Here is a 23,740-nt window from a genome sequence, read left to right as displayed (position 1 = left end):
AATATCTCAAAAAAAAACTTTCAAAACTAAAAAGCAAAGAGCAAGGCTGGGTGCAGTGGCTCACACCTGTAATCCCAGCACTTTGGGAGGCTGAGGTGGGTGGATCACTGGAGGTCAGGTTTTTGAGACCAGCCTAGACAACATGGTGAAACCCCGCCTCTGTTAAAAATACAAAAATTAGCAGGGCATGGTGGTGTGCACCTGTGATCCCAGTTATTCAGGAGGCTGAGGCAGGAGGATTGCTTGAACCCACAGAGGTTGCAGTGAGCTGAGATCCTGCCACTGCACTCCAGCTTGGGCAGCAGAGCAAGACTCCATCTCAAAAAAAAAAAAAAAAAAAAAAAAAAAAAGAAGCAAAGAGACTGAAAAAAGAAAAACTGAGCAGAACATCCAAGGACTGTGGGACAGCTACAAAAGGTATTAATATAAATACATGTAATGAGAATACAGGAGGAGAAGAAAAAAAAACAGGAAATATTTGAAATATTTTAAAGGCTGAATGATATTCCTTTGTATGTATATACCACACTTTTTATCCATTCATCTGTTGATAGGCACTTGGGTTACTTCTACATTTTGGCTACTGTGAATAATCCTGCTATGAACATGCATGTACACATGGAAGACCTTGCCTTCCATTCTTTTGGATATATATTCAGGAGTGGGAATATAGATCATATAGTAACTCTATTTTTAATTTTTTTAGCAACCACCCTACAGTTTTCTATACTGGTTGCACCACTTTACTTTCCCTTCAATAGTGCAGTGTTCTAATTTCTCCATCTTTGTCAACACTTGTTATTTATTTATTTTTGAGACACAGTTTCATTCTGTCACCCAGGCTGGAGTGCAGTGGTACGATCTCAGCTCATCGCAATCTTTGCCTCCCAGGTTCAAGCAATTCTCCTGCCTCAGCATCCCAAGTAGCTGGGATTACAGGCGTGTGCCATCAGGCCCAGCTAATTTTTATATTATTAGTAGAGACTGGAATTCACCATGTTATCCAGGTGAACTCTTGACCTCAAGGGATCGGCCCACCCTGGCCTCCTAAAGTGCTGGGATTACAGGCAAACCACAGCGCCTGGCCTATTTTTTTTTTTTTTTTTTTTAATAGCAGCCATCCTAATGAATGTGAAAGATGGTATCTCATTGTGGTTTTGGTTTGCATTTCCCTAATGATAAGTGATGTTGGGCATCTTTTCATGTGCTTGCTGGTCTTTTGTATGTTTTCTTTGGAGAAATGTCTATTTAAGTACTTTGCCTAGTTCTTCATATATTCTGCATATTAACACCTTATCAGATGGATGACGTGCTAGTACTTTCTAACCCATTCCATACATTGCCTCTTCCCTTCTGTTGATTTTGTCTTTGATGCTAGGTCTTTGTCACCCACATCTTTGTCAGCCACATGTGAACCCCATCTCTCATTTCCATTGGTGGTGGTCATGATGGTGGTGGGCCTCAGTATGAATACAGTAATGGCATCCGGTGCCTCTTCTTTTCAAGATTGCCCTTACTTAGGTTCCTTTGTTTGCAATGAGACAAAGGTTTCTGATCACCAAATAACAAAGAAGAGTTAAGTTTTTAAAAAAACAATTGTTTTCTTCTTGAAATGCATCTTTAGTTCCTGTTCAAGACAATGCTAAACAAAATTCAGATACCACCACACAACCTCTGGTCTTCTGTGGAAGGTAGGACTTCTTCACATATCCAAACACCTTGAGTCCCCAAGTTGGTCCGGCTCACTAGTCCCAGGGACAGACACAGTGAGGTTTATTTGCTGCTGACAGCCAAGCTCCAAGGCAAGGGGGCAGCTGTTGTCAAGGGGAAAGACGTTCAGATCCCTGTTAAGACTTGCCTTAAAAATTGTGGGCCCCTTGGTGGCATCCATTCCCAACTCTCTTACCTCATTTCAGGTAGGTTCAGTGATGACATCCAATCATAGTTCTTGTACCAAATTCACCTCCCTGGGGGCAAGCTTCTCGCTATTCTCTAATAGAAATTTAGAAAATAGGCCAGGCATGGTGGCTCAAACCTGTAATCCCAGCACTTTGGGAGGCTGAGGCGGGCGGATTGCCTGAGGTCAGGAGTTCGAGACCAGTCTGGCCAACATGGTGAGACCCCATCTCTATTAAAAATACAAAAAAAAATTAGCCGGTTGTAGTGGCATGCGCCTGTAATCCCAGCTACTCGGGAGGCTGAGGCAGGGGAATTGCTTGAACCAGGAAGCTAGAGGTTGCAGTGAACCAAGATCACGCCACTACACTCCAGCCTGGGTGACAGAGCAAGACTCCGTCTCAAAAAAAAAAAAAAAAAAGAAAAAGAAAAGAAAAGGAAAAAGAAATTAGCACAACTTCAAAGAAGAGAGGCTTTAGTCACAAGCCAAAAGCAGGTGCTATATTCTTTCCTTCTGGGAAGTGTCATCTCTTTTCTGGGTTAAGAGCACACAGATTTTGCTGTAATTTGCCAAGAACAATAGGAAGAGGCATTGTTTCTTGATGCCATATGCTTCCTGAAAGAAGATTGTCACGTGTGGATAGTGGAGGGTGTTGGGATTTTCTTGAAAGCTTCCCAGGACAAATCTCATCTTTTCCAGGGTGAGGGAGATCCAGTGAATGCCTGATGAGATAGGACTTATCTGTAAATGCTTGTGAGGCTCTCTCTGCAGGTACTGGGATATAAACTGATGAGATCTGGGAAGCCAGGCTTGAAAGGGGAAGGGGCTGAGGAGCAGGAGGTGAGGGCCTGTGAAATTGGATTTATTATTGTGACTTTGACTTGAGGTGTTCCCTCATCAGCCCTAGGAAACTCAAGAAGTACATGCAACGATTTCTCCTGTTTCTTCACATTTACACTGATTAAGATGAAAGTAGCATCAGGGTAGTCTATATCCTCAGGAAGGGCTGCCAGGGGCTGCTCTGGGCTGGCGGGGCTGATCTGCCAATTCCACTGGAAGCCATTGTAGCCGTTCCCTTTACCCAGGACTCACCTCCTGTCTCTCACAAAGCCAGTTCAGCAACGGCACCTGGTCCTCGGGGTTTTCTGTAGTTCCAAGCTCCAAGAACGAAAAGGTCTCCAGGTTGCCGGCCTCCTCCTGAGATGCAGCTTTGGGAAGGTCACAGGGACTGGGTTTGCCCAAGGAAGACGCACAATAGTTTTCCCATGTGTTTGGCGCCCCCTGGTGGAGAGCTTCGGAACCCCTGGTCGAAGCTGCTCCCTTCCTGTCCTGGTTTGCTTTCTTCAGTCCCGCTTACAGCCATTCCACCCCCTTGTGGATGCAGAAAAATAGCTTTCCGCCCCTTGCAAAGGGCAGAGGGGATGCAGGTGTCCAAACTGCAGCCTGTGGGCGTCGACATGAACAAAGCCGAAGGGAACGGCGAGTGCCAAGTAGGAAGGTGCCCCTGCACTGAACGTAGCTGCGCAGACCTCTGCCTTCTACAGTAGCCCCCCATGTTGGAGCCCTCGGCCACAGACACCAAGTTCCAGTCACCACGGATTGTCCCCTGTTGGAAATAGAATTTGGAAATAGATGTTCGGTGCCGCAAAGAAAAATTAGCACTGAGACAAAGGATCTTTCAGAAATGCGATTTTTACTTCCTGGACTGCAGGAAGGGTACCCTTGCTAGCCATCGCGCCGCAAGAATACAATAAACAAAGGAAAACACACAGATTTATCCCTGACGCATTTGGGGTCTTTCTTACTGGTGTGTCTGATCTCTGTTGGCTGGAGCCAGACATCAACAATCTAAACTAAAACCGGATTGACTAACAACTTAAAACGTTTCTAAACAGGTAAAAGCATTGGAGATCTGGGACATGCCTGTGAGCACGTCCAGCACAGACATATTGGTTAAAGTACAAGGACATAGAAATGTACTATTTGCCTGTAGGCATGGCATGTCTGACAGCTGCATAGGATAGGGCTGAACAAAATTATTAGCACACTTATTCTTTAACAAGAAAGGAGACTTTTAGCCGGGCGCGGTGGCTCAAGCCTGTAATCCCAGCACTTTGGGAGGCCGAGGCGGGTGGATCACGAGGTCAAGAGATCGAGACCATCCTGGTCAACATGGTGAAACCCCGTCTCTACTAAAACTACAAAAAATTAGCTGGGCATGGTGGCACGTGCCTGTAATCCCAGCTACTCAGGAGGCTGAGGCAGGAGAATTGCCTGAACCCAGGAGGTGGAGGTTGCGGTGAGCCGAGATCGCGCCATTGCACTCCAGCCTGGGTAACAAGAGCGAAACTCCGTCTCAAAAAAAAAAAAAAAAAAAAAAAGAAAGGAGACTTTTAAAAGGAACTTTTCTGCTTCCCACACGCCCTCTGGCTCATACCACCACTGGTTTCTGGCTTTGAGGGCAGATAGGTTGGCTTATAGAACTGGTGCCTTGGGCTCAACGTGGTCCCTCTGCACATAGGCCGGGAACTTACTGCCAGGTTTTGGGAAAGGAGATGAACATTCATTCCAGGCCCCAGCATCTTTCGGGTTCCAGAATGCTATGCTATTCTGCAGGGTGAGAAGGGCTGGTGTGACCTTGGCTCAAGGAAGGGAATCATGTCAAGGTCAAGAGGCACAAATTTAGGTCAGAGAGACCAAGGCCTTCATTTTTCAGACATGGGAGCTGAGACCCAGTGGGATAAGTGACTTGCCCAGGGGTCATATTTTAAGTTTTACTTCTGTAGCAGATGACAACTGTCTTAGTCCGCTTTCTGTTGCTTATAACAGAATGCCTGAAACTGGGTAATTTAGAAAGAAAAGGAATTTATTTAAGTTATGGAGGCTGAGAAGTCCAAGGTGAAGGGGACGCATTTTGTGAGGGCCTTCAGCCCGGGGAGGACTCTCTGCAGAGTCCCAAAGCATTACAGGACATTACTTGGCGAAGGGGCTGAGCATGCTAGCTCAGGTCTCTCTCTTTGTAAAACTACCTGTTCCACTCCTGTAATAATCCATTAATTCATTAACCCATTAACTTATCCATGATGGCAGCACCCTCATGAACCAATCACTTCTTCAAGGTCCCACCTCTTAATACTGCCATACTGAGGATTACATTTCAACATGAGTTCTGGAGGGGACAAATATTCAAACAATAGCAGCACCTCACCAGTCATGTTTCTATTGCGGACCACAGGCTCCCAGGATCGAAAAGAACCTCAGTCCAGTGTAGCCTTGTGTCTCCAAGCCATTTCACAGCCAGGCTTGCAAAAAGATAAAGGTTTCATGAACACGGCTGTGGAAGGCCACTGAATGCTAGGTATGCCTTCTGCTTTGCCCCACATTACACACATCACCAAGTGGCAGGGCTTCCGGTCTCAGGCAGTCAGCAATTGTAGAAGGAAGCTAGCGGATGAGGAGATTTTGCCATATTGTCTATAATTCTTATGATCTGGGCTTTAGGTTCGGGTTTTGGACGGATGGCTTCATGGGGTCCCAGGCTCTGCAATTTCTGAGGAATTACCCCTCATCACATGGGTTCAAAATTATAAAATCATCCACCATCCTTGATCTTCCTCCTTCCTCGATCCCCAGTCCCATTATCCAATCAACAGCCGAGGGCTGGATTGTTGATTCCACTTCTGAAATTCCATCACATATATTATGTTGTCACTTGATTCTCATATCTTTTGGGATGCCGCCAGTTCTTGCCTGGAAAATTGCAGTGGTCTGTCCGAAACAAATGTCTCAGCACCCATAATCTCCATCAACTCAGACTCATTGTTCACTTCTCGACAGGCAAGAGTTAAGTTTTTGGCTGGGGTGTGGTGGCTCACACCTCTAGTCCCAGCACTTTGGGAGGCTGAGGCGGGCAGATCACCTGAGGTCGGGAGTTCAAGACCAGCCTGACCAACATGGAGAAACTGTGTCTCTACTAAAAATACAAAAAATTAGCTGGGCGTGGTGGCACATGCCCATAATCCCAGCTACTCAGGAGGCTGAGGCAGGAGAATCGCTTGAACCAGGGAGGTGAAGGTTACAGTGAGCCAAGATCGTGTCGTTGCACTCCAGCCTGGGCAACAAGAGTGAAACTTCGTCTCAAAGGAAAAAAAAAAAGCTTTCAGTTCTCTCCACCGGCTAGTCAAATCTTCTCTTCTAGAGGTCCCATAGTCTTCAGAAGAAGAACCATGGATTTGTAGTGGTCAGACCAGTTAACCTTTCTGAGCCTTATTTTCCCCTACTGTCAATTGAGATTAGTGTGGGAATTATGAGCACTGCTGTATGCAGGTATGAGGCATAGAGAGCAGAAGCAAATTTCAACGAGTGTGAGTTCTGCTTCCCTTAGATTGAGGCTTAAGAGGTTCACAGTCTGTTCCAACACATCTTTCCAACTTTGTTTTCCATGAATCCCCTATGAAATCTACACATAAATATGGTGTCCAATCTCTACTATGCTCCTACCTCTGATCATTGCTCCCCTGCTAGGAAGAGCTTCTCTACCTGCCTGAGTTGGTTGAACATAGCAGTTGAGAAGATAGACTCTGTGGTCAGATAGACCTAGTTTTGAATTTTAACCATTCTGAACCTTTGTCACCTCACCTGCAAAATGAGGCCATACTAATATCTTACTTCATAAATGTGATGCTCTGACTTGATGAGATAAGCTTTGTCCAGCTCCTATTGGCATGATGCACAAGATTCCTGCTAGTCTGGGTGTGGGAGCCCAGATTTGTCCCTGGCACCAACTCTATTGGGTTGAAAACATCATCCAGAAACTACAAATGGAATTTTCAAAGGGTCTCCTAGGGAACACTAGTTGTGAAAGATTGTGATTAGTGTTACATGGGAAGACATTTGCTGTGTCACCAAATAAGAGGAATTATAGGTCAAAGAGAGAGAGACAAGTTTGTTGACTGCACGCTTTTGAGAGTCTTCAATTGCTAATAGGCATTGCAAGTTTCTAAAAGATGACAATAATTAACGTCATTTTCCAAAGTTGTTTGGCCACAGACAGAATCCTTACGTAATGTTCTACCCAACCCTCCACCCACTAGGATTGCATGTTTTACAAACTCACTTGGGAAATAATGATTTAAGTAAACCTTAGTATAATAGTTAATGGTTCATTCAATATTTACTTTCTTCTTAGCTGGAACCAAGACATCTCAGAGTGTCAGACTCAATACTGTTAGCAGCTACAAGACTAGGAGCTAAGAATTGTGTTTATTTTTGATTCTGTAAAGCTTAACTGATGTATTGGTAAAGTAGGAAACAGAGTGAAAGTTACAACCTGAAGTCTAAGTCTTTATGACCCAGTCCTTCCTTCACATGCAGGCTTATTTCATAAACTCCATGAGGGCCTTATCAGAAGGTCCCTGCACTCAGCTGTCCCACCTGCCCAGAGAAAAATGCTCACTATTTGAACTTCTCACTTGACATTTACTTTGTCCTGGCCCATTCTGTTTGTGGACATGCTTTTGTGGTTAGGCCTTTCCTTCTGATTTTGTCAGTATCGTTCCCAGGCAGGCTTTGTCATAGAAGAAAATGCAGTTCAAGGTTTCACCTGTGCACAAGTAGACAGGGTGGTTAGCATTGGCCCCATATCCAAGGGAGAGAGTCCACTGAGTGTTACTCTGATTGGACAGGGTAGTTCATGTGGACATCCCCAAACAATGATTTTGGCCCTGGGAACAAAATGTAAAAAATGGCATAAAGCCATTGAGAGGTGACATTAGTTACCCCAGGAAGATGTGGGAGGTGTCTGGTGATATTATGCAGGAGGAAGTGATGGATGCATTCTTAAAGACTCACCTAGTACCCTGAAGGATCCCAGCCTCGCTCAATACATACTTATGAAGGGTGACTTGAAGAAAGCTTGAGCCCTGGCATTCTTGTGTTTGTTGAAGAACCTCCCCAGGGCCTTCACTCTGAGCCCACTTTCCTCTATCACAGCCTCTGACTCTGCACACCTCACCCAGGGTGCCGCCTGCATAAAGACAAAAGCCTGCAGGGCTGAACAAGGAGAAGCAGCCAAGTGAAGAGAATTTGGGAAGCTTGTGATAGCAAAGTCACTGGTCATGGGGTAAAGGGAAGGCAAAATTAGGAAGGAGGTTTCCTAACTTGGGCCATTGGGAAGGTGTTTGGCAGAAAATCTGCCTCAAGCAGGTGAATCTGTTTAATTAGCCTGAGGCCATTGAATGCTTTGTTGTTGGTGTTGTTTTATCCATGAAATGTGACCAGCATGAAAAATTCAATAGGCATACTTCAGGGTAGAGCACCTGTGACATTCATCAGATTATTAAAGGAAACTATATGTCCTAAAATGTGAAAATCTACTTCTTTGAAACAAGCTCAGAGGGGGAATGGTAAACCAACATTAGCAGAAATAAAAAAGTACGTATTGGTAAGGAAAGGCTTCCTATAATGATGCACCTGTCAGAAAGACTACTGTTTCCACCTGCATGCTGGAGACCCATGAGGCAAATGGAGTGGCAGGGACAGACTTTGTTTAAAATAAGTAATTTTCACTGAAGATCATTGTTGGTATTCACTTGGGGTGGCTGGCAAAATATTAAAGACATATCAGGAAAAGTTATAGATTAGTCTCAAACCTTTTAGAAGGCCAAAAGGTTGTATTGGGGCAGGCCAAAGGCACCAGCTGGTTGATTACTGAGAGCCAGCTCAGCAGTAAAGACTCCCACCAAGGCAGCGCTGAGGGAATTGAGAGGCAGACACTCAGATAGAATGGTGAAGTGGGTCTGTCCGGAGGGCCAGCAGCCTTCGGAGCTAAGAGCCTCAGGGGCTGATAGCATTCCAGGCTGAAGGGCCCTGAGTAGACTCTGACCCATGTATTTATTCTCTCTGAACAGGTGATCATTATTAACAAACAGATGTTCGGTATTTCTCATAACAAAATATGCCAAGTAGGCAGCTTGTGCCTGCTTACCACTGATCACAGACAAACTAAAAAGTATTCTCCACGAGGGAGCCACGGGGACAGGGTCAGATGGCTTAAAGAATTGTTTCAAACTGTGTATGATATATTGTCCTGCCACTTTGGAATGCCCAAGTAGTTTTTTACTTGGTGGGGGAGGGCTGGCTAGGTTTTCCTTGCCATCATTCTCTCTAGCAAACAATATATTCTATCATACACTCAGCATTTCTCAATATTCATAAACTTTGCACTTCTCAACAACTTAACATTTCTCAACAGTCCATTAAGTTAGGGAGAAGATAGGGACAAGGCTTTCCCAGTTAAGTCTGTCTACCCCACATCCCTTTGTCTCTATTCTGTTTACTCATGTAAACTTTGTGCTGGATGACCCTCTCAGGGGGAGATCAAAGGGAAATTACCTGTTAATAGTGTTTACTCTGGGCTTGGAACCTAAAGCTTTTATCATTGGTAAAACCACTGTCACTCTTTTAACCATGTTAATTATCCACAAGTGTGTTGACTTAGAACCTCTCTTATGAATAAGTATGTGGATGTACATGGGGTCTTGGTCAATTGGTTGCACTTCGCCATCGGAAAGCAGCCAGTGGCCATCCCTAGCCCACTTGTATCACTGTAATGGCGTGAGAGTGTATTCATTCATCCGTCGTTGACTCAGTCTGTAGGCCAGACCTCCGCAGGTGGTGACTGACGTCTCACATCATCTTCCAAATTTGTATAAACTTTGAAAGTAGTCAGTGGTCTCAGCATTTTCCTACAAAGGCCATATCCCCATGCATACATTAGAATCCTTCTCAAAGGGTCTTTCTCCAAAAGCATTGCTAACAAAAAATGTAAAAAAAAAACAACAAAAAAAAAACCAAAAAAAAAACCCCTCAAACCTTTAGGGTCTTTCTCCAAAAGCATTGCTTCGAGGTTTGAGAATTCTTTTTTTTTTTTTTTTTTTTACATTTTTTATTAGCAATGCTAATAAAGACTCTTCGAGAATAATTCTAATGTATGCGTGGGGATATGGCCTGGAGATCATCTGGCTTGATTCTATATCTTTAGGCTTGTGAGTATGTAAAACTATCCGTGACACAAAGTTATCAAGTCTTTTTGTTTTGTTCTTTTTCCCCATTAAAGCAGTCGAGGAACAAAGACCACTGCTTTGAAGCATTTACTATTCTGATAGGTAATGTGCTCTTATAGTCACCTGAGGTTGTTTTTGTTCTTGTGTACTTCTATGATGCTGATTAATTTTCAAAAGCACAGTACAGAGAAAGGATGCTCAATGTCATTAGTAACTAGGGACAAGTGAATTAAAATCACAATGAGATACAGTCTGCCTTCTGTATCTGTGGCCTCTGTACCTGCTGATTCAACCAACCCTGGATCAAAAATAATCCAAACAACAAAATACAAATGCAAAAATAGGGAATAACAACTATTTACATAGCATAATCTAGAAATGATTTAAAGTATATGGAATGATGTGCTTAGGTTATATGCAAATGCTATGCCATTATATACAAGGGACTTGAGCATCCTTGGATTTTGATATCTGTTGGCGGGGTGGGGTCTTGGAATAAATTCCCCAAGGATACCAAGGAACTACTACTACATGCCTATTAGAATGGTTAAAATTAAAGAGATTGATTTTACTGAGTGTTGGTGAAGGTGTAGAAAAGCTGAAACTTCTATGCACTGCTGGTGGGAATGTAAAATGTCACAACCACTTTGGGAAACTATTAGCAGTTCTTTAAAAGTTAAACATGGCTGGGTGTGGTGGCTCACACCTGAAATCCCAGCACTTTGGGAGGGTGAGGCGGGTGGATTAAAAGGTCAAGAGTTCAAGATCAGCCTGGCCAGTATGGTGAAACCCTGTCTCTACTTAAAATACAAAAATTAGCCAGGCGTGGTGGTGGGTGCCTGTAGTCCCAGCTACGTGGGAGGCTGGGGCAGGAGAATCGCTTGAACCCGGGAAGCGGAGGTTGCAGTGAGCTGAGATCGCGCCAAAGCACTCCAGGGAGGCGGGGCGGGGGCGGGCCAGGCCGGCGGGGGCGGGGCCGGCGGGGAGAGGTTGGGACTAGGTCAGCAGGCGGGGTGGGACGGGGCCAGACCGGAGCTCCTTTGCTGTGCTGGGCTGCCCCGCCCCCTCCCGGGCTCCCAGCCTCTTTTTTTGGATACAGAGTCTCACTCTGTCGCCAGGCGCCGGGCTGGAGTGCAGTGGCACAATCTCGGCTCACTGCAACCTCCACCCCCTGGGTTCAAGCAATTCTCCTGCCTCGGCCTCCTGAGCAACTGGGACTACAGGCGCGTGCCACCACGCCCAGCTAATTTTTTTTTGTATTTTTAGTAGAGACAGGGTTTCACCATGTTGGTCAGGATGGTCTCGATCTCTTGACCTCATGATCCACCCGCCTCAGCCTCCCAAAGTGCTGGGATTACAGGCTTGAGCCACCGCGCCCGGCCTCCATCCTGTTTAAGAATGGAAGGTAGTCAAACATTAAATAGCCCAAACTTCTCAGCCTCCCATCCTTCCCATAAAATCTTTTAGATCCATCAGTTGTCACCTCCCTCAGTCTTCCGTCTTCTCCTTCTCTACAACCCCTCTCCCCAAGTCAGCTTCTTTTTCTCTTCCTTCTTCCTCCTCTTCAGGCTAAATCATACTTAACTCTTTTCTTAAGCCAGTTCCTGTTCCTCATCCTTTTGTTTAAGAGGACATACACGTGTTTGTATTTTGGTATTATTGTGTGTTCTGTCTAAATAGTAAAATTACTATCCAATCAGTTTCAAGTGATGGCTGCCGTAATCTTAATATTTAATTTCTCCCCTTTCCCCTCAATTTCAAAGCCATAGAGCACAGTGATTAATAACTCTCAGGCCCAGGAGCCACCAGGCTGGATCTGAATACCAGCTCTGCCACTTACTAATTGCATGACCTCAGGCAAGTTACTGAACCTTCAGTTCTGCCATCTGTAAACTAGAGATGCTAATAGTGTCTACATTCTATGATTGCTTGATGACTAGTAGGAGTACACTGTGTACTTTATTAGAACAGTGTCCGTGTACTTTATTAGAACAGTGTCCGGCCTAGAGTGACCACTCAGTAGTTGTTATTTGTTTCACTGCAAATAGAAACATTTGGCAAGAAGTGTTGAGACAGATAGAGCTGGAAAGGGCAATGGAGTGGACAGTGCTTGGTTAACCACATCAGAATCACTTGGAGGTAGCTCTAAAACTGCAGATTTCTGAGCCCGCCTGTGAGATTCTGATGGAACTCAGGAACCTGGCTTTTTGCATCTGCTCCTCAGACTTGAATCGACAGTCAGGCTGGGGAACTATTGGCATAGAAGAAAATGCCCCGCATTTGGAGTAAGGAGATCCAGGACTCTGGTGGTGTTTCTGCCAGTGACCCAATGTATGACTTCTGAGACTCCATTTTCTCATGTGTAAAATGCAGATAACAAATTTGATGTGTTCATAGAGTAGTTGTGGGGTCACATTGCTGAAGTCATTTCTGTGGGGGAAGCTGGCTTACTGGGGTGAAAGGAACACAGGCTTTGCAGTAAGCTGGACCTGGCTGTGAGTTCCATTGTGGAGGCTGCTGCAGATGTTGCTAGTTGCCAGTTCTATGTCCAGCCCCCTTTTCCTAATGCATTTTGCTTGGTGTGTAACTGTGTCTAGCTTAAAATACTTCCTCCCAGACTTCCTTGCGGTTAGGGTGGCCATGGGACACAGTTCACTCAGCTGAGGAATTTCTGGGGAGGCTTATCTTTCCTTTTTTTTTTTTAATCTTTTTTCTTTTGGAGACAGGGTCTTGCTCTGTAACCCAGGCTGGAATGCATTGGCACAAATATGACTCACTGTAGCCTTAAACTTCTGGGCTCAAGTGATCCTCCTGCCTCAGCCTCCTGAGTAGCTGAGACTACAGTTGCATACCACAACACCTGGTGGTATTTTTTTTTTTTTTTTTTTAGACAAGGTCTCACCATGTTTCCCAGGCTGGTCTCGAACTCCTGGGCTCAAGCAATCTTCCTGCCTCGGCCTCCCAAAGTGCTGGGATTATAGGCATGAGCCACCATGCAGCCTATTTTCTTGATATAGACACTCATTCCTGTTTCTTTTTGCCCTATTGTCTTTCCCTTTTCTTACTGCCTGGAACATGGATGAAAGGTGTGGAGGAGCAGCAGCCGTCTTGTTCCTATGAGAGTACAAATCTGGGAGGGTTGCCTACAGGCTGAGTATGTCAGTGTGAGGAGATGAAAAGATTCTAGATCCCCAGTGGTGTCATCCAGCAGTGGCAGGCACCACCTCTGCACTGCCCACCCCAAATGTCTTATATATATGAGACAAATCTCTTAAGTGTTTAAGGCGAAGGTGGTTTTTGTTGATTATTTGTAACCTAAAGCTTCTTAGGGAGAATTAATACCATGTCTGACCCTGTGGACATTCATGTATCTGCTTCACCTTCTCCGGCTGAGACATTTTCCGCATTTGTGCAGTGAGGCTTCTTCTAAATTCAATACCTTATTTTTAACTGATGATTAGGTAGACCAATTGGGCCCTTGGGGACTGGCCTTTGGAATAAAATGTCCTTTATTTCAGGCCCTTCCCTGGGGGAGTTTGGGAAGGCAGTAGCACTAGTCTGTCACTCCCAAAATCCCACCAAGTGCCTCCACAGCATGGAGAACCTATAGCACCCTTACCTATGGAGACGTCTGCACCTCAGTAAAATCAGATGTTAAAATCTTAGGCCGGGCGCAGTGGCTCACACCTGTAATCCCAGCACTTCGGGAGGCCACAGCGGGTGGATCATGAGGTCAGGTGTTGGAGACCATCCTGGCCAGCATGGTGAAACCCCGTCTCTACTAAAAATACGAAAATTAGCCAGGTGTGGTGGTAGATGCCTGTAATCCCAGCTACTCAGGAGGCTGAGGCAGAGAACTGCTTGAACCCGGGAGGCAGAGGTTGCAGTGAGCCAAGATTGCACCACTGCACTACAGCCTGGGCAACAGAGAGAGACTGTCTCTAAAAAAAAAAAAAAAAAAAAAAAAAAAAAGAAAGAAAAAGAAAAAAAAAACTTCATGTGCTTTTGTGAGGTGGAGCATGCAAAATGTGAGTTCAAAAGACATGAAATTGCCCTTGCTCTGATGTAAATGTAGACGATGATTCTAAGTGGGACACACATTTATGTGAAGGTAAGAATGAAACCTATTAACCTCCCACCCCCTCCTCCCCCAACACATAAACATTTCCCATTATTTTCTCCTGTTGGAAGTACTTGAGTGTAAGTGTGGGCACTTGTATATCAGTGGGGACAGAAAGGAGTTTGTTTTCGTGACCATTCTTACCTGCCCACAGCATGGCTTTTTTTAGGAGCAGGCTAATGCATTTATGACCCATGGGAATGCCATGATTCACCCACGTCAGCTGCCCCTCTTCCAACTGAATCCTGCAGGTCCCCATGGTCTTCCTGTCACTGACAGTTTGATCCCTTCCACCATTGCTGAATTCAACAGCACCTGAGTCAGGACTCTTGCAAACCTTACACGTCAAAATATAGTGACTACAAAGGGAAAGTTTTTAAAAGCAAATGTATTCTTCCCTCATTGTTTAAAAAAAGATTGAATGGCAAGACGTTAAATCTCCTTTTACAACAAAAGTAAAGAAAATCATGCAATGAGACGATCCTTTTGGAACTTCAGCATAGACACCCTCCCCTTTCTTCCCCAAGGCTCCCTGCAGTCCAGGGCAGGTTTCTGTCCTTGGCAGGCTGAGCTTTGTTCAGTCCCCTCATTCCTTCCTAGATCATAGCACTCTGGATTTCTCAGCCCTTTCAGTCTGGTTCTTCCCTCATGGCCTTCACAAGCCAGTCCCGTTCTGTCCCCTGCTCAGAGTCAGTGGTGTCACTCACCTCCAGAGACAGCAGCTTTGAGTACTTGATTTTCCGCTCTTGGGGCAGCCTCCGCTGTATGGACAGGAAAAAGGCCAACCAGAGCAACAGAACCACACAGCAGGCCTGGTAGAGCACAGCCAGGCTGAAGCGCATCACCACGAAGCCCCCGACAAAGCTGCCCAGGCTACAGCCACTCCTGTAAAAGTGGCCTCGGAACAAGGCACTCAGAGCCCTCTCCATGTGGGGAGTGGTCAGGTCCTCTACTGAGGCCTCCACAGCCCACCACAGAGCCCCATTGCTAATGGCACTCAAGATTTGAACAGGGAGGACAGACCACCAGCTCCAGAGGAAAGAGTAGTAGAGCAGCTGCCCAGCGAGGCAGCCCAGCCCCAGCCCCACCAGGCCTGCCCTGGACAGTTTCCTAAGCAATGTCATTTCGAACAGATGAAGCAGAATTTCCCCCAGCAAGCTGAGGGCAACGGAGAAACCCATGACCAACTCGCTGCTCCCATGGTCCTTCATGTGCCAGAACAGAAAGTTCTGGACAGTACTGATGATGGCTCCTATCAAAACAATGGTGGAGGCGAGGAGAATGAGGCGGGGGTCGCCCCTCACAATAGACAATGCTTTGACGCTTTTATAGCTGGGCTCCCACGGCCGATAGATGGGAATGGGAAAGGCAATGCTCATCAATAAGGCCAGGATGCTGACCACCGAGTAGCCGTAGAAGTGGACCACACCCTGGGGGCCACTGGTCATCAGGAAGCAGTCCAGCTGCTCCACCAAGGCTGCGATGCCACACACGCCTGCCGACATGCCCAGCAACCTCCAGACCGACAAGCTTCTATATCGGTCAGTGGCATCAACAAAATCCAGGTACTCATAAAGGCTGTCATCTGCCACCTGCTCCAGAGGTGCTGTCAGCAGCTCCCAGAATGCCAAGGACCCCAAGGAGAGGATGAAAGTCCACCGCAACCCTTCCAAGGACAAGTCAAAAGCCCAGGGTTTCCCCTGGGTCCCTGACAAATTGGCTGGATTTCCGGGGCCTTTCCCGGCAGGAAGCAAGGGGAGGGCAGTCTTGACCACCTCAAAAGTAACTTCCCAGGGATGACCTTTCAGCCCTGAAGTGTCAGGATGGAGGAGAACTTGGGATGTGGTCCTAGCTCCTTCTACAGAGAGTGCTAAGTAGCTGTGAAGACCACCAAAAGTTTCTTGGTCACTTTCACCAGGTGGCTTTCTGAAGCTAGGCACCTCCACCTCTCCAGTCCTCTTGGTTGGGTGGCTAGAGGCAGGCTCTTGGGCCAAGGTGATGTTCACAGGTAGTGTGACCCCCAGTAGTGCATCAGTGCTGGTCACGCTGCTGCTTCCATTACAAGGGAGGTGCACCCAGTTTTTGTCTGCCAGTGGAACCAGGACCATCAGCAGGCTGGCCCCCACCGAGCCAAGCAGGGAGCCCATCAGAAGTGTTCTCCGTTTCCGGTAGCTTTTGGCCAGGATGGCACAGATGGGAGCCCAGAAGGCAGCGATCAGGTGCTTGGTTCCCATTAGGATGCCCACCCAGGGCGCGGCCAAGCCCAGCTGCCTCAGGTAGAGGGTCAGGAACGGGGTCACGCAGGCTTCCCGGACCCCGCACAGCAGGTGAAAGAGCTTGGCTACCCCCAGAGCCCTGCTGATGTCCCATCGCGGGCTGGCGCTCATGGCTGCCCGGCTCCTTCAGGCCTGGGCCGACAGAGGGCGGAGCTGGGCGCAGGGTGGGCGCGGCCGCTTTTTCCCGGGAGGGGGCTCTGGGGTCGGGGCTCCGAGCGAGTGGGGCTGCGACCCGGGTCTGGGGCAGCGCCACGGTCACCAGGTCAACGCCTGCCCCCAGCCAACGCCCTCAGGTCCTCCCGCCCGGAGGGAGAGGAGCGGTGGGGGCGGTGGTGTGGGTGGGGCCGGCGTCCCGCGAGCCGCACCTGCCACGTCCCGTCGCCACCGTGGGCCACCTGCCCGGAAGTTCGCAGATGCACAAGGGGCGCGTCCCGGGACCTGCACGGTGCTCTCTGAGTCCCGGCAGCCAGGCTCCTCTGGCTGCCACTGTAGCCCAGGAGCCTGGGCTAATCACCTGTCCTGCTTCAGGCAAGTAAAACCGTCAGAGTCTGCCTGCGGGGAGCCAGAATGGTATCCACTAGGCTCTCTCCCTCATCTTCTTCAGGTCTTTACCCCATCAGTGACCAACAGCTGACACTGCAAATCCCATAACCCTGTCCCCACCCTGGCCCCAAGAATCCCACTCCCTTTCCCTACTTTGTCGTTCTCTCTAGCACTTATCACTGTCCAAGGCAGTACAGGTTTATAGTTTATGTGTTGACCTTGTTTATTGTCTGTCTTCTCCAGAATCCAAGCCCCAGGAAGGCAGGTGTTTTTGATCCCAGGGCCTAGAATGGTTTCATTGGATGCATGCTGCCCTCGGAAGTGGCATGACCTTGGGTGACATGGTTGTCTCCAGCTGGGAAAATCCCTAAGGAGAGCTGACAGCTGATGGCAGTGGTCCAGGGACACTCCTTGCAGCTGATCTGCCAGCACATGGCAGCCCCCAGAACCCTATGTATGTGCTGCTTAGTTTTAATCCACACCTAAGGGTGCTCAGGTGCCCTGTATGAGAGTACACACAGCTGAGGTGGTTAGCTAGCCTTTCATCAAAAAGACAGAGATAGCTAAGACAAACACTTCATCTTAAATCAACAGAAGTGTCTTCACTAATGAACATAATAGATATTATAAATAGTTTTTCACTGGTGAAATTAGTGGTGTCTAAGTCACCTGGGTTGGGTATAATTTTTCTGAAAGCATTTCTTCTCTTGCTGGAACAGGATATAATAATCTAGAGATTCCAGTAGTCCAAACCCTTTGGAAGGATGCTGTAGGGTTTGCTTCAGAATGGTCCAGTGTACAGCCCCTGATTCAGTAAGCTTTTCATACAAGGCTTGCTCAGAGCACCTAATTTGGCTGGAGATGGAGCAGAAGTACTTGGCAACACATGTCTATGTGTAGTGGAATTCGATCTGTGACTTGCCTTCATTGTCAGTTAGTACACAGTATGTGGGGGAGGAGGCTTGGGGCCTCACTTAACCTAAATAACTGGTAAACGCTGCAGATGTCTGCTGAAAACCTAATGACTGAATGGTCAAATTGGTATGAATCTGTTTACATCATGCCAGTGGGAGGAAAAATAAAATCTAGTCTCCTCCAGGTAAACTTACTCTAATTCAATGCTACTGCAATCATTTCAGGTTTAAAACCACCTCAGTCACACTGATGATAGTCCCTAGTCCCGCCCTTCCCTGGGTCCTGCTGTGGACAACCTCAGTGGAGGATATCACATCCATCCACTTCTCAGTCCTGACCTGTCCTGGGTTCATGTCCACTGGGAGGCAGGTGTCAGACTCCAATGTGCCTGGACACGTGCAGGTGTGCGAGAGGCATGTCCTGGGGCCTGCAGGGTGCACCCCAAGCTAGACCACGGGCCCTGTCCAGCCTCTGGCTGCTGGTGTTGCCCAGGAACTTGGGCTAAACACCTGGATTGCTTCAGGCAAGTAAAACCATCAGAGTCAGGGTGGGGGCAGTGAGAATGGAGTGAATGGCATCCACCAGGCTCCCTTCCTTGCTGCACCGTGCTGGTGTCTGTGAAGGTGCCCACAATTCTGCACCTGGCCTTCAGGTGCCATGCTTCACACTGCTGCTTGAGAAAATCTTTTTCTGCTGCTCATGTCCCATACAGGCACAGGGACTCTCTCTAAGGCTGCCCTTGGGCCCCTATGCCTCTGCACCCCAGGTGGTCCATCTTACACTCTCGTTGGCATTGAGAATGTGTGCTGCCATTGAGACTTGCTTCCACTCCTGGGGCAATGAGGCCCAAGGCAAAGTGCCCTCTTCTCTATTCTTGGATTCCCAAACTTAAAAGGGAAGCTTCTACCACCCTCACCTTACCCCCATGCCCACCATCATCCCCTGGCACTCCATCTAGGTGATAGGACTCAAGTCCAAGCATTTTGTCCTCTCTGTTTCTTTCCCCCTGACACCATACCTGTTTCTGGGGATGAGGAAACTAAAGATGTGTCATTGATCTGTTTTACACCTGGATGTAGGCTTTTGAACATAAATCCAAGAATTTTTGATGTATTTAATCTCTGGCTTGGCCAGTGTGGTGGCTCACACCTGTAATCCCAGCACTTTGGGTGACTGAGGTGGGAGGCCGAGGTTGCCTATGTTCCTGGGCAACATAGGAAGACCTCATCTCTACCAAAAAAAGCCTCCAAACAAACAAACAAAAAAACCCCCAAACCTAGTAGGGCATGGTGGCATGTGCCTGTGATCCCAGCTACTTGAGAGGCTGAGGTGGGAGGATCACTTGGTCCCTGGAGGTCAAGGCTGCAATGGGCTGTGATGGTGCCACTGCACTCCAGAGCAGTGACAGAGCAAGCAAGAGGCAGGAGACAGAACATACCAGTTTATACTTCACAGATCTCTTACCTGGCCCAAGGGGACTCATTGGGTTATGTAAGGGACTGCCCTGATGATTCCTGTTAACATATAAACATTGCTAGGTATGAGATGAAAGCAGGACTTCAGTGTACGTTTATTGAATCTGACATTTTTCCCTCACCTGATAGAGGCCCTTGCCTGGGCTGGGTGAGGTGGGCAGTGGCCTGAGAGTGGGAAGGGAAGAGACTTGTGAGGGAGGCCGTGCCATTGCTATTCCCTGCTTCCCATTTTCCCCTAGGACCACAGGGCTCTGGTCAAAACAGCAGCTTTAACCCTGGTTTTAAGGGCTGGGTGGGGAGCTTGAGTGGGAGAGGACAGTGGGAGGAGTGGGAATTAAAGCTAAATGATGGAGTAGCCATTTGTGTGAGAAGCTGGGCTTGGTGTGTGTGTTCTCAAGCAGCTGTGGCATTGCCTGGGCCATCCGTAGGCCTCCGTGTGAGCCCTTCTTCATCACAGCCCGCGCAGCAGGCTCCCTGTGCTCCCAGACACTCGCTGGCACCTGGTCAAGGCCAAAGCTGCCCCGCAGAGCTGGGCCTTGCTCTGGCTGTTGGTGTAAGTGTTTGGGGTTGGTGGGGTAGTATATCCTTCCTCCTGGGCCTGCTGTCCCCGCAGGCTCACTGGACAATGCCAGAGAACGTGTTGATAGGCATCAAGAGGGGTTTGGGCTTGGCTTTGGTCGTTTCCATCTCCTTTTCCCCATGTGAATTGAGCCACGGTGCCTTGGACTTCTGGGTCCCAGAACATGGTTCTGGGCAGGGAGCGACCTCGAATCTGTGGGTGGAGAGAGACTAGCTCAGGTGACCCATCTCAGGGATCAGATCTGCCTAGGGCATCTGAAAGGCAGAGCCATTATTGTAGGGCATAGAGGAGGTGGCCATGCAGAAGAAAGAGGAAGAGTTTGGACGAGAAAGAACAACCTGGGCCTGGCAGGAGACACTTGAAGCAAGTGACTCTGTGTATGCCTCCCTTACTCCAACACACCTCCTGAGGGGAAACCAGTAAGGGTCGGCTAACTGGGACACAGATGCCATAGAAGATCAGCCTGTGTGGTGGGGCCCAAGCCTACAGAGGGGGCTGGATCAGGAGGCTGCAGGCTGAGTATATGCAGAGGCATCTGGGGAAAATGCAATATCAGCTGCTGCCCTGAGTCAGCCATTCATTTGCCTCAACTTCCTGGATCCAAGGCACAGGGCAGTGGCCTCAGCCCATGCTCACCAGGGACACCTGCCTGGCCACAGCCTCTGCCTCCAATGAGGTGCCTTGAGCTAGAGGCAGGAGGTGGCAGGAGCTGGCACCTACTTCGGTTTGTCCTATGGGCCCTGGAACTCTAAGGGTGGCAGGCCCAGCCTCACCTGACCACATCCCTGAAAGTGCGTTGATCATCCTTGTCCAGTGACAATGTCAGCAGCCTCTGGTCCTGGCTCTGGATCTGGATATTGTTTGTCCTGAAGGTGTTGGTCACTGTCTGCAAGGGAGAGATGGTGTGCATGAGTGTTGCCTTGGCTCAACAGGTAGCCCTGCCAACATCTCCTACCCTGGAATCTGGTGTGTTTCTTCAGTTTAGAACATGGGGTCCCCAGCTCCCCACCTGCAAGTGGCTGAGTAGTGACAACCCTGCACAAACTGCTTCTAGGCTGCCCTTGCCCTTGGATCTTACATAGTTTTTTCAATGTTTTTCCAAACTGTTGTCCTTGATTTTGAACACAAATGGGAATGCTGTGGCTAGTGCTTGCCAGGTTGTCAAGTTGCCTGAGCTTGAGTGTTGATTTCTTCAACATTTTCCGAGCACCTCCTATATGACCGGCATGTTAACATGTGTAGAATTTGGGGGTATTTCAGGGATTTTAAAAGTCTTGACCCCAGTTCTCAGCATTAAATCACATACCTTATTTACCTGCAGCAGACACAGAGGGTCTAGAAAGCAGCCAAGGACCCCACACCTCAGACCAGGCCAAAGGAAAGCACCCCCAGGCATCCTTATAACTTCTGACCTGAGGGAGTAGCTCCAGAGAGGTCGCCTACCACTGGGCAGAGAACTTGGAGCATTGTGGGTTCCAGGTGGAGCGTTCAGAGGTTGTGGCTCATTCCACAGACAGACAGCAGCTTTGGGAAATTTACAACCACAGAACCCTGGAGCTGCCAGAGGCCTTGGAGACCATCTCGTTCAAGTGTTCCTAACCCTGGCTGCCCATAAGAATCAATTTTCAAAAACATAGTATCGGCCTGGCATGGTGGCTCATGCCTGTAATCCTAGAACTTTGGGAGGTGGAGGCTGGTGGATCACCTGACCTCAGGAGTTCAAGACCAGCCTGGGCAATGTGTCGAAACCCCGCCTATACTAAAAATACAAAAAAAAAAAAAAAAAAAAAAAAAAGCTGGGCGTAGAAGCATGAGCCTGTAGTCCCAGCTACTTGAGAGGCTGAGGCAAGAGAATCACCCAGGAGGCAGAGGTTGCAGTGAGAGATCATGCCATTGTACTCCAGAGAGCAAGACTCTGTCTCCAAAACAAAACAAAAAACCATAATAGCAGAGATTCTGATTTAAGTGGCATGGAGTTGAGCCCAGGCATGGGCATTTTTTAAAAAAGTTCCTGCATGTAGGCAGCGCTAAGAACAACTGCTGAATTTTTCAACGTCACTTAGGAGAGGCAGACAGCCTAAACTAGGGGTTTGTGCATGCCCAGGAATTTCGGCTGAAGTTTTAGCGGGTGGAGGTAGGCCAGCCAGAAGTCTGTGGACAGGGTGTGCAGGATCCGCTGGGAGGAGGGTAAGATCATAGTCTCTAAGCCAGGCTGCCCAGGCTCTAATCCTGGCTCTGCTACTTACTAGCTGTGTGACCTTGAGCATGTTTCTTAATCTCTCTGTGCTATCTTTTAGGATTGTTGTGAAGATTAAGTGAGACCATATATGTTAAGTGCGTGGAACAGAGCCCAAGACCCTATTAAGAACTCTTTATTAATTATAATTTTCCAAGAAGGAGCCAAGCATGACTAATGGACTCAGTGATGAAGTCTCAGGTGTCAGAGGGGAAGGGGAAGCTACTGTGGGTTCTTTCTCTTCTTGGTTTGTCCCCAGGCCAAGCCCCCATCTATCACCCCACTATTTGTAGACTCCTGTGAGTCTGAATAGGTGAGCTGTGAGTAAAGACAAATTTACCAAAACCTCTGTAAGATGCGGTTTGATAGTCCAGGAAATTAGAAAAGAAATGAGCCATGTATAGAAATTGAGGACAGAGGACTCCAGGACAGAAGGTAACACACAGAGGAGAGGGGGCTTCTCCCCTGCTGCCAACACAACCTGTGGCACCGTGGCAGGGCACAGTGGCTCATGCCTGTAATCCCAGCACTTTGGGAGGCCCAACGTGGGCAGATCACGTGAAGTCAGGAGTTTGAGACCAGCCTGTCCAACATGGTGAAACCCTGTCTCTACCAAAATTACAAAAAAATTAGCTGTGCATGGTGACAGGCATCTGTAATCCCAGCTACTTGAGAGGCTGAGGCAGGAGAATCGCTTGAACCCAGAGGTGGAGGTTGCAGTAAGCCGAGATCGTGCCACTGTACTCCAGCCTAGGCAACAGAGTGAGACTCTGTCTCCAAAAAAACACAAAAAACAAACCCTTTAAAAGCACCTTTAGTGCTCTGGAGCTGTCAGCCACAGTGGGAGGTTGTGGTCAGGGGGCCAGGCAGTGGAACCTAGTGGGCACTGACTGGACAGCTAATGGAATGATTGTTGATACTGGAATGCCACTCACGACCTTCTAGAAATTCTTGGAGAGACTGCAGGAGGCTGAAGTCCTGCATGAGCTGGGGGAGGGGTGGGGGGGATGGGGAAAAGCCAGGTGTTTTCTGTTTGCTATAGTTAATGGAATTGCACCTGAACTGATTGCAGCTGGTGAGTGAAATGCATGGTTTCCTTAGGTTAAAAGACTGGAGCTTGAATATGACCCACTGAAGCCTGCACAGTGGTAGCTATAGGGGCAGCTCTCTGACTCTCAACTTGGTGTTCCTTCTTTAGCATCAGGCTGCTCTAGGTGTCCCTGGCAGGATTTGGGCCCCCATGACCTGGCCATGGACTTGGCCCCAACTTCTAGGTAATCACATACTGTCTCTGGGCTTGCTCCCACCTGCCTGCAGTGTAGGCAGATACCTTTCACTTCCCTTTGTGGTCTGCACACCTAGACACTCCCTACCTGCTTGGCTTTGGCCCATACGGACCACAAGAGTTTTAGATTTTAGTCTATAAATGCAGCCATGGAAGCCAGCGGAAAGGGCCAGATGCAGAATTTGCAAAGGATTCTGCTCTCAGTAAGATGAAGGAATGGGCAAAAGGCTGCTAATTGTTTCCTGTTCTCTGTTGGTGGCTACCAGTTTTCCATACCTAAAACCCCAGTTCTTCTGTTTCTGCTTTATTTCCCACTTATCTTCTATTTCAAACTTCCAGTCCAGCTAAGG

General features: G+C 47.9%; 2 protein-coding genes and 1 long non-coding RNA gene across 8 annotated transcripts in view; 1 reads left to right on the top strand and 2 right to left on the bottom strand.

Annotated features, from left to right (window-relative positions):
• Positions 1-23,740, top strand: part of LOC116553140 — a 97,220-nt gene that overhangs the window by 48,135 nt on the left and 25,345 nt on the right. The gene's annotated exons all lie outside the window — the stretch shown is intronic.
• MFSD6L (major facilitator superfamily domain containing 6 like) lies at positions 14,454-16,780 on the bottom strand. The gene has a single exon (XM_032280311.1). It carries the CDS (start codon positions 16,465-16,467, stop codon positions 14,710-14,712), a length of 1,758 nt encoding a protein of 585 aa, XP_032136202.1. The 5' UTR covers positions 16,468-16,780; the 3' UTR covers positions 14,454-14,709.
• PIK3R6 (phosphoinositide-3-kinase regulatory subunit 6) overlaps positions 19,115-23,740 on the bottom strand; it is a 67,763-nt gene continuing 63,137 nt past the window's right edge. For 5 of the 6 annotated variants that reach the window (XM_032280304.1, XM_032280308.1, XM_032280310.1 and 2 more), the window contains 2 exons: positions 20,643-20,755; positions 19,115-19,328 (listed from right to left, as the gene is read on the bottom strand). In XM_032280304.1, coding sequence (XP_032136195.1) covers positions 19,127-19,328; positions 20,643-20,755 — 315 coding nt within the window. In that variant the 3' untranslated portion in view covers positions 19,115-19,126. Of the gene's footprint in view, positions 20,062-20,642; positions 20,756-23,740 lie in introns of all 6 variants that reach the window. The other variant, XM_032280307.1, reaches the window with a different exon arrangement.

This window comes from Sapajus apella, unplaced genomic scaffold (genome assembly GCF_009761245.1).
Source record: "Sapajus apella isolate SASKATOON/1434 unplaced genomic scaffold, GSC_monkey_1.0 scaffold12, whole genome shotgun sequence".
NCBI lineage: Eukaryota > Metazoa > Chordata > Mammalia > Primates > Cebidae > Sapajus > Sapajus apella.
Note: the sequence above shows the minus strand (reverse complement) of the source record. Positions and strands in the feature narration are given on the sequence as shown.

Excerpts from the sequence above, each read along its gene's own strand:
- MFSD6L (XM_032280311.1), bottom strand. The coding sequence starts at position 16,467 with ATGAGCGCCAGCCCGCGATGGGACATCAGCAGGGCTCTGGGGGTAGCC.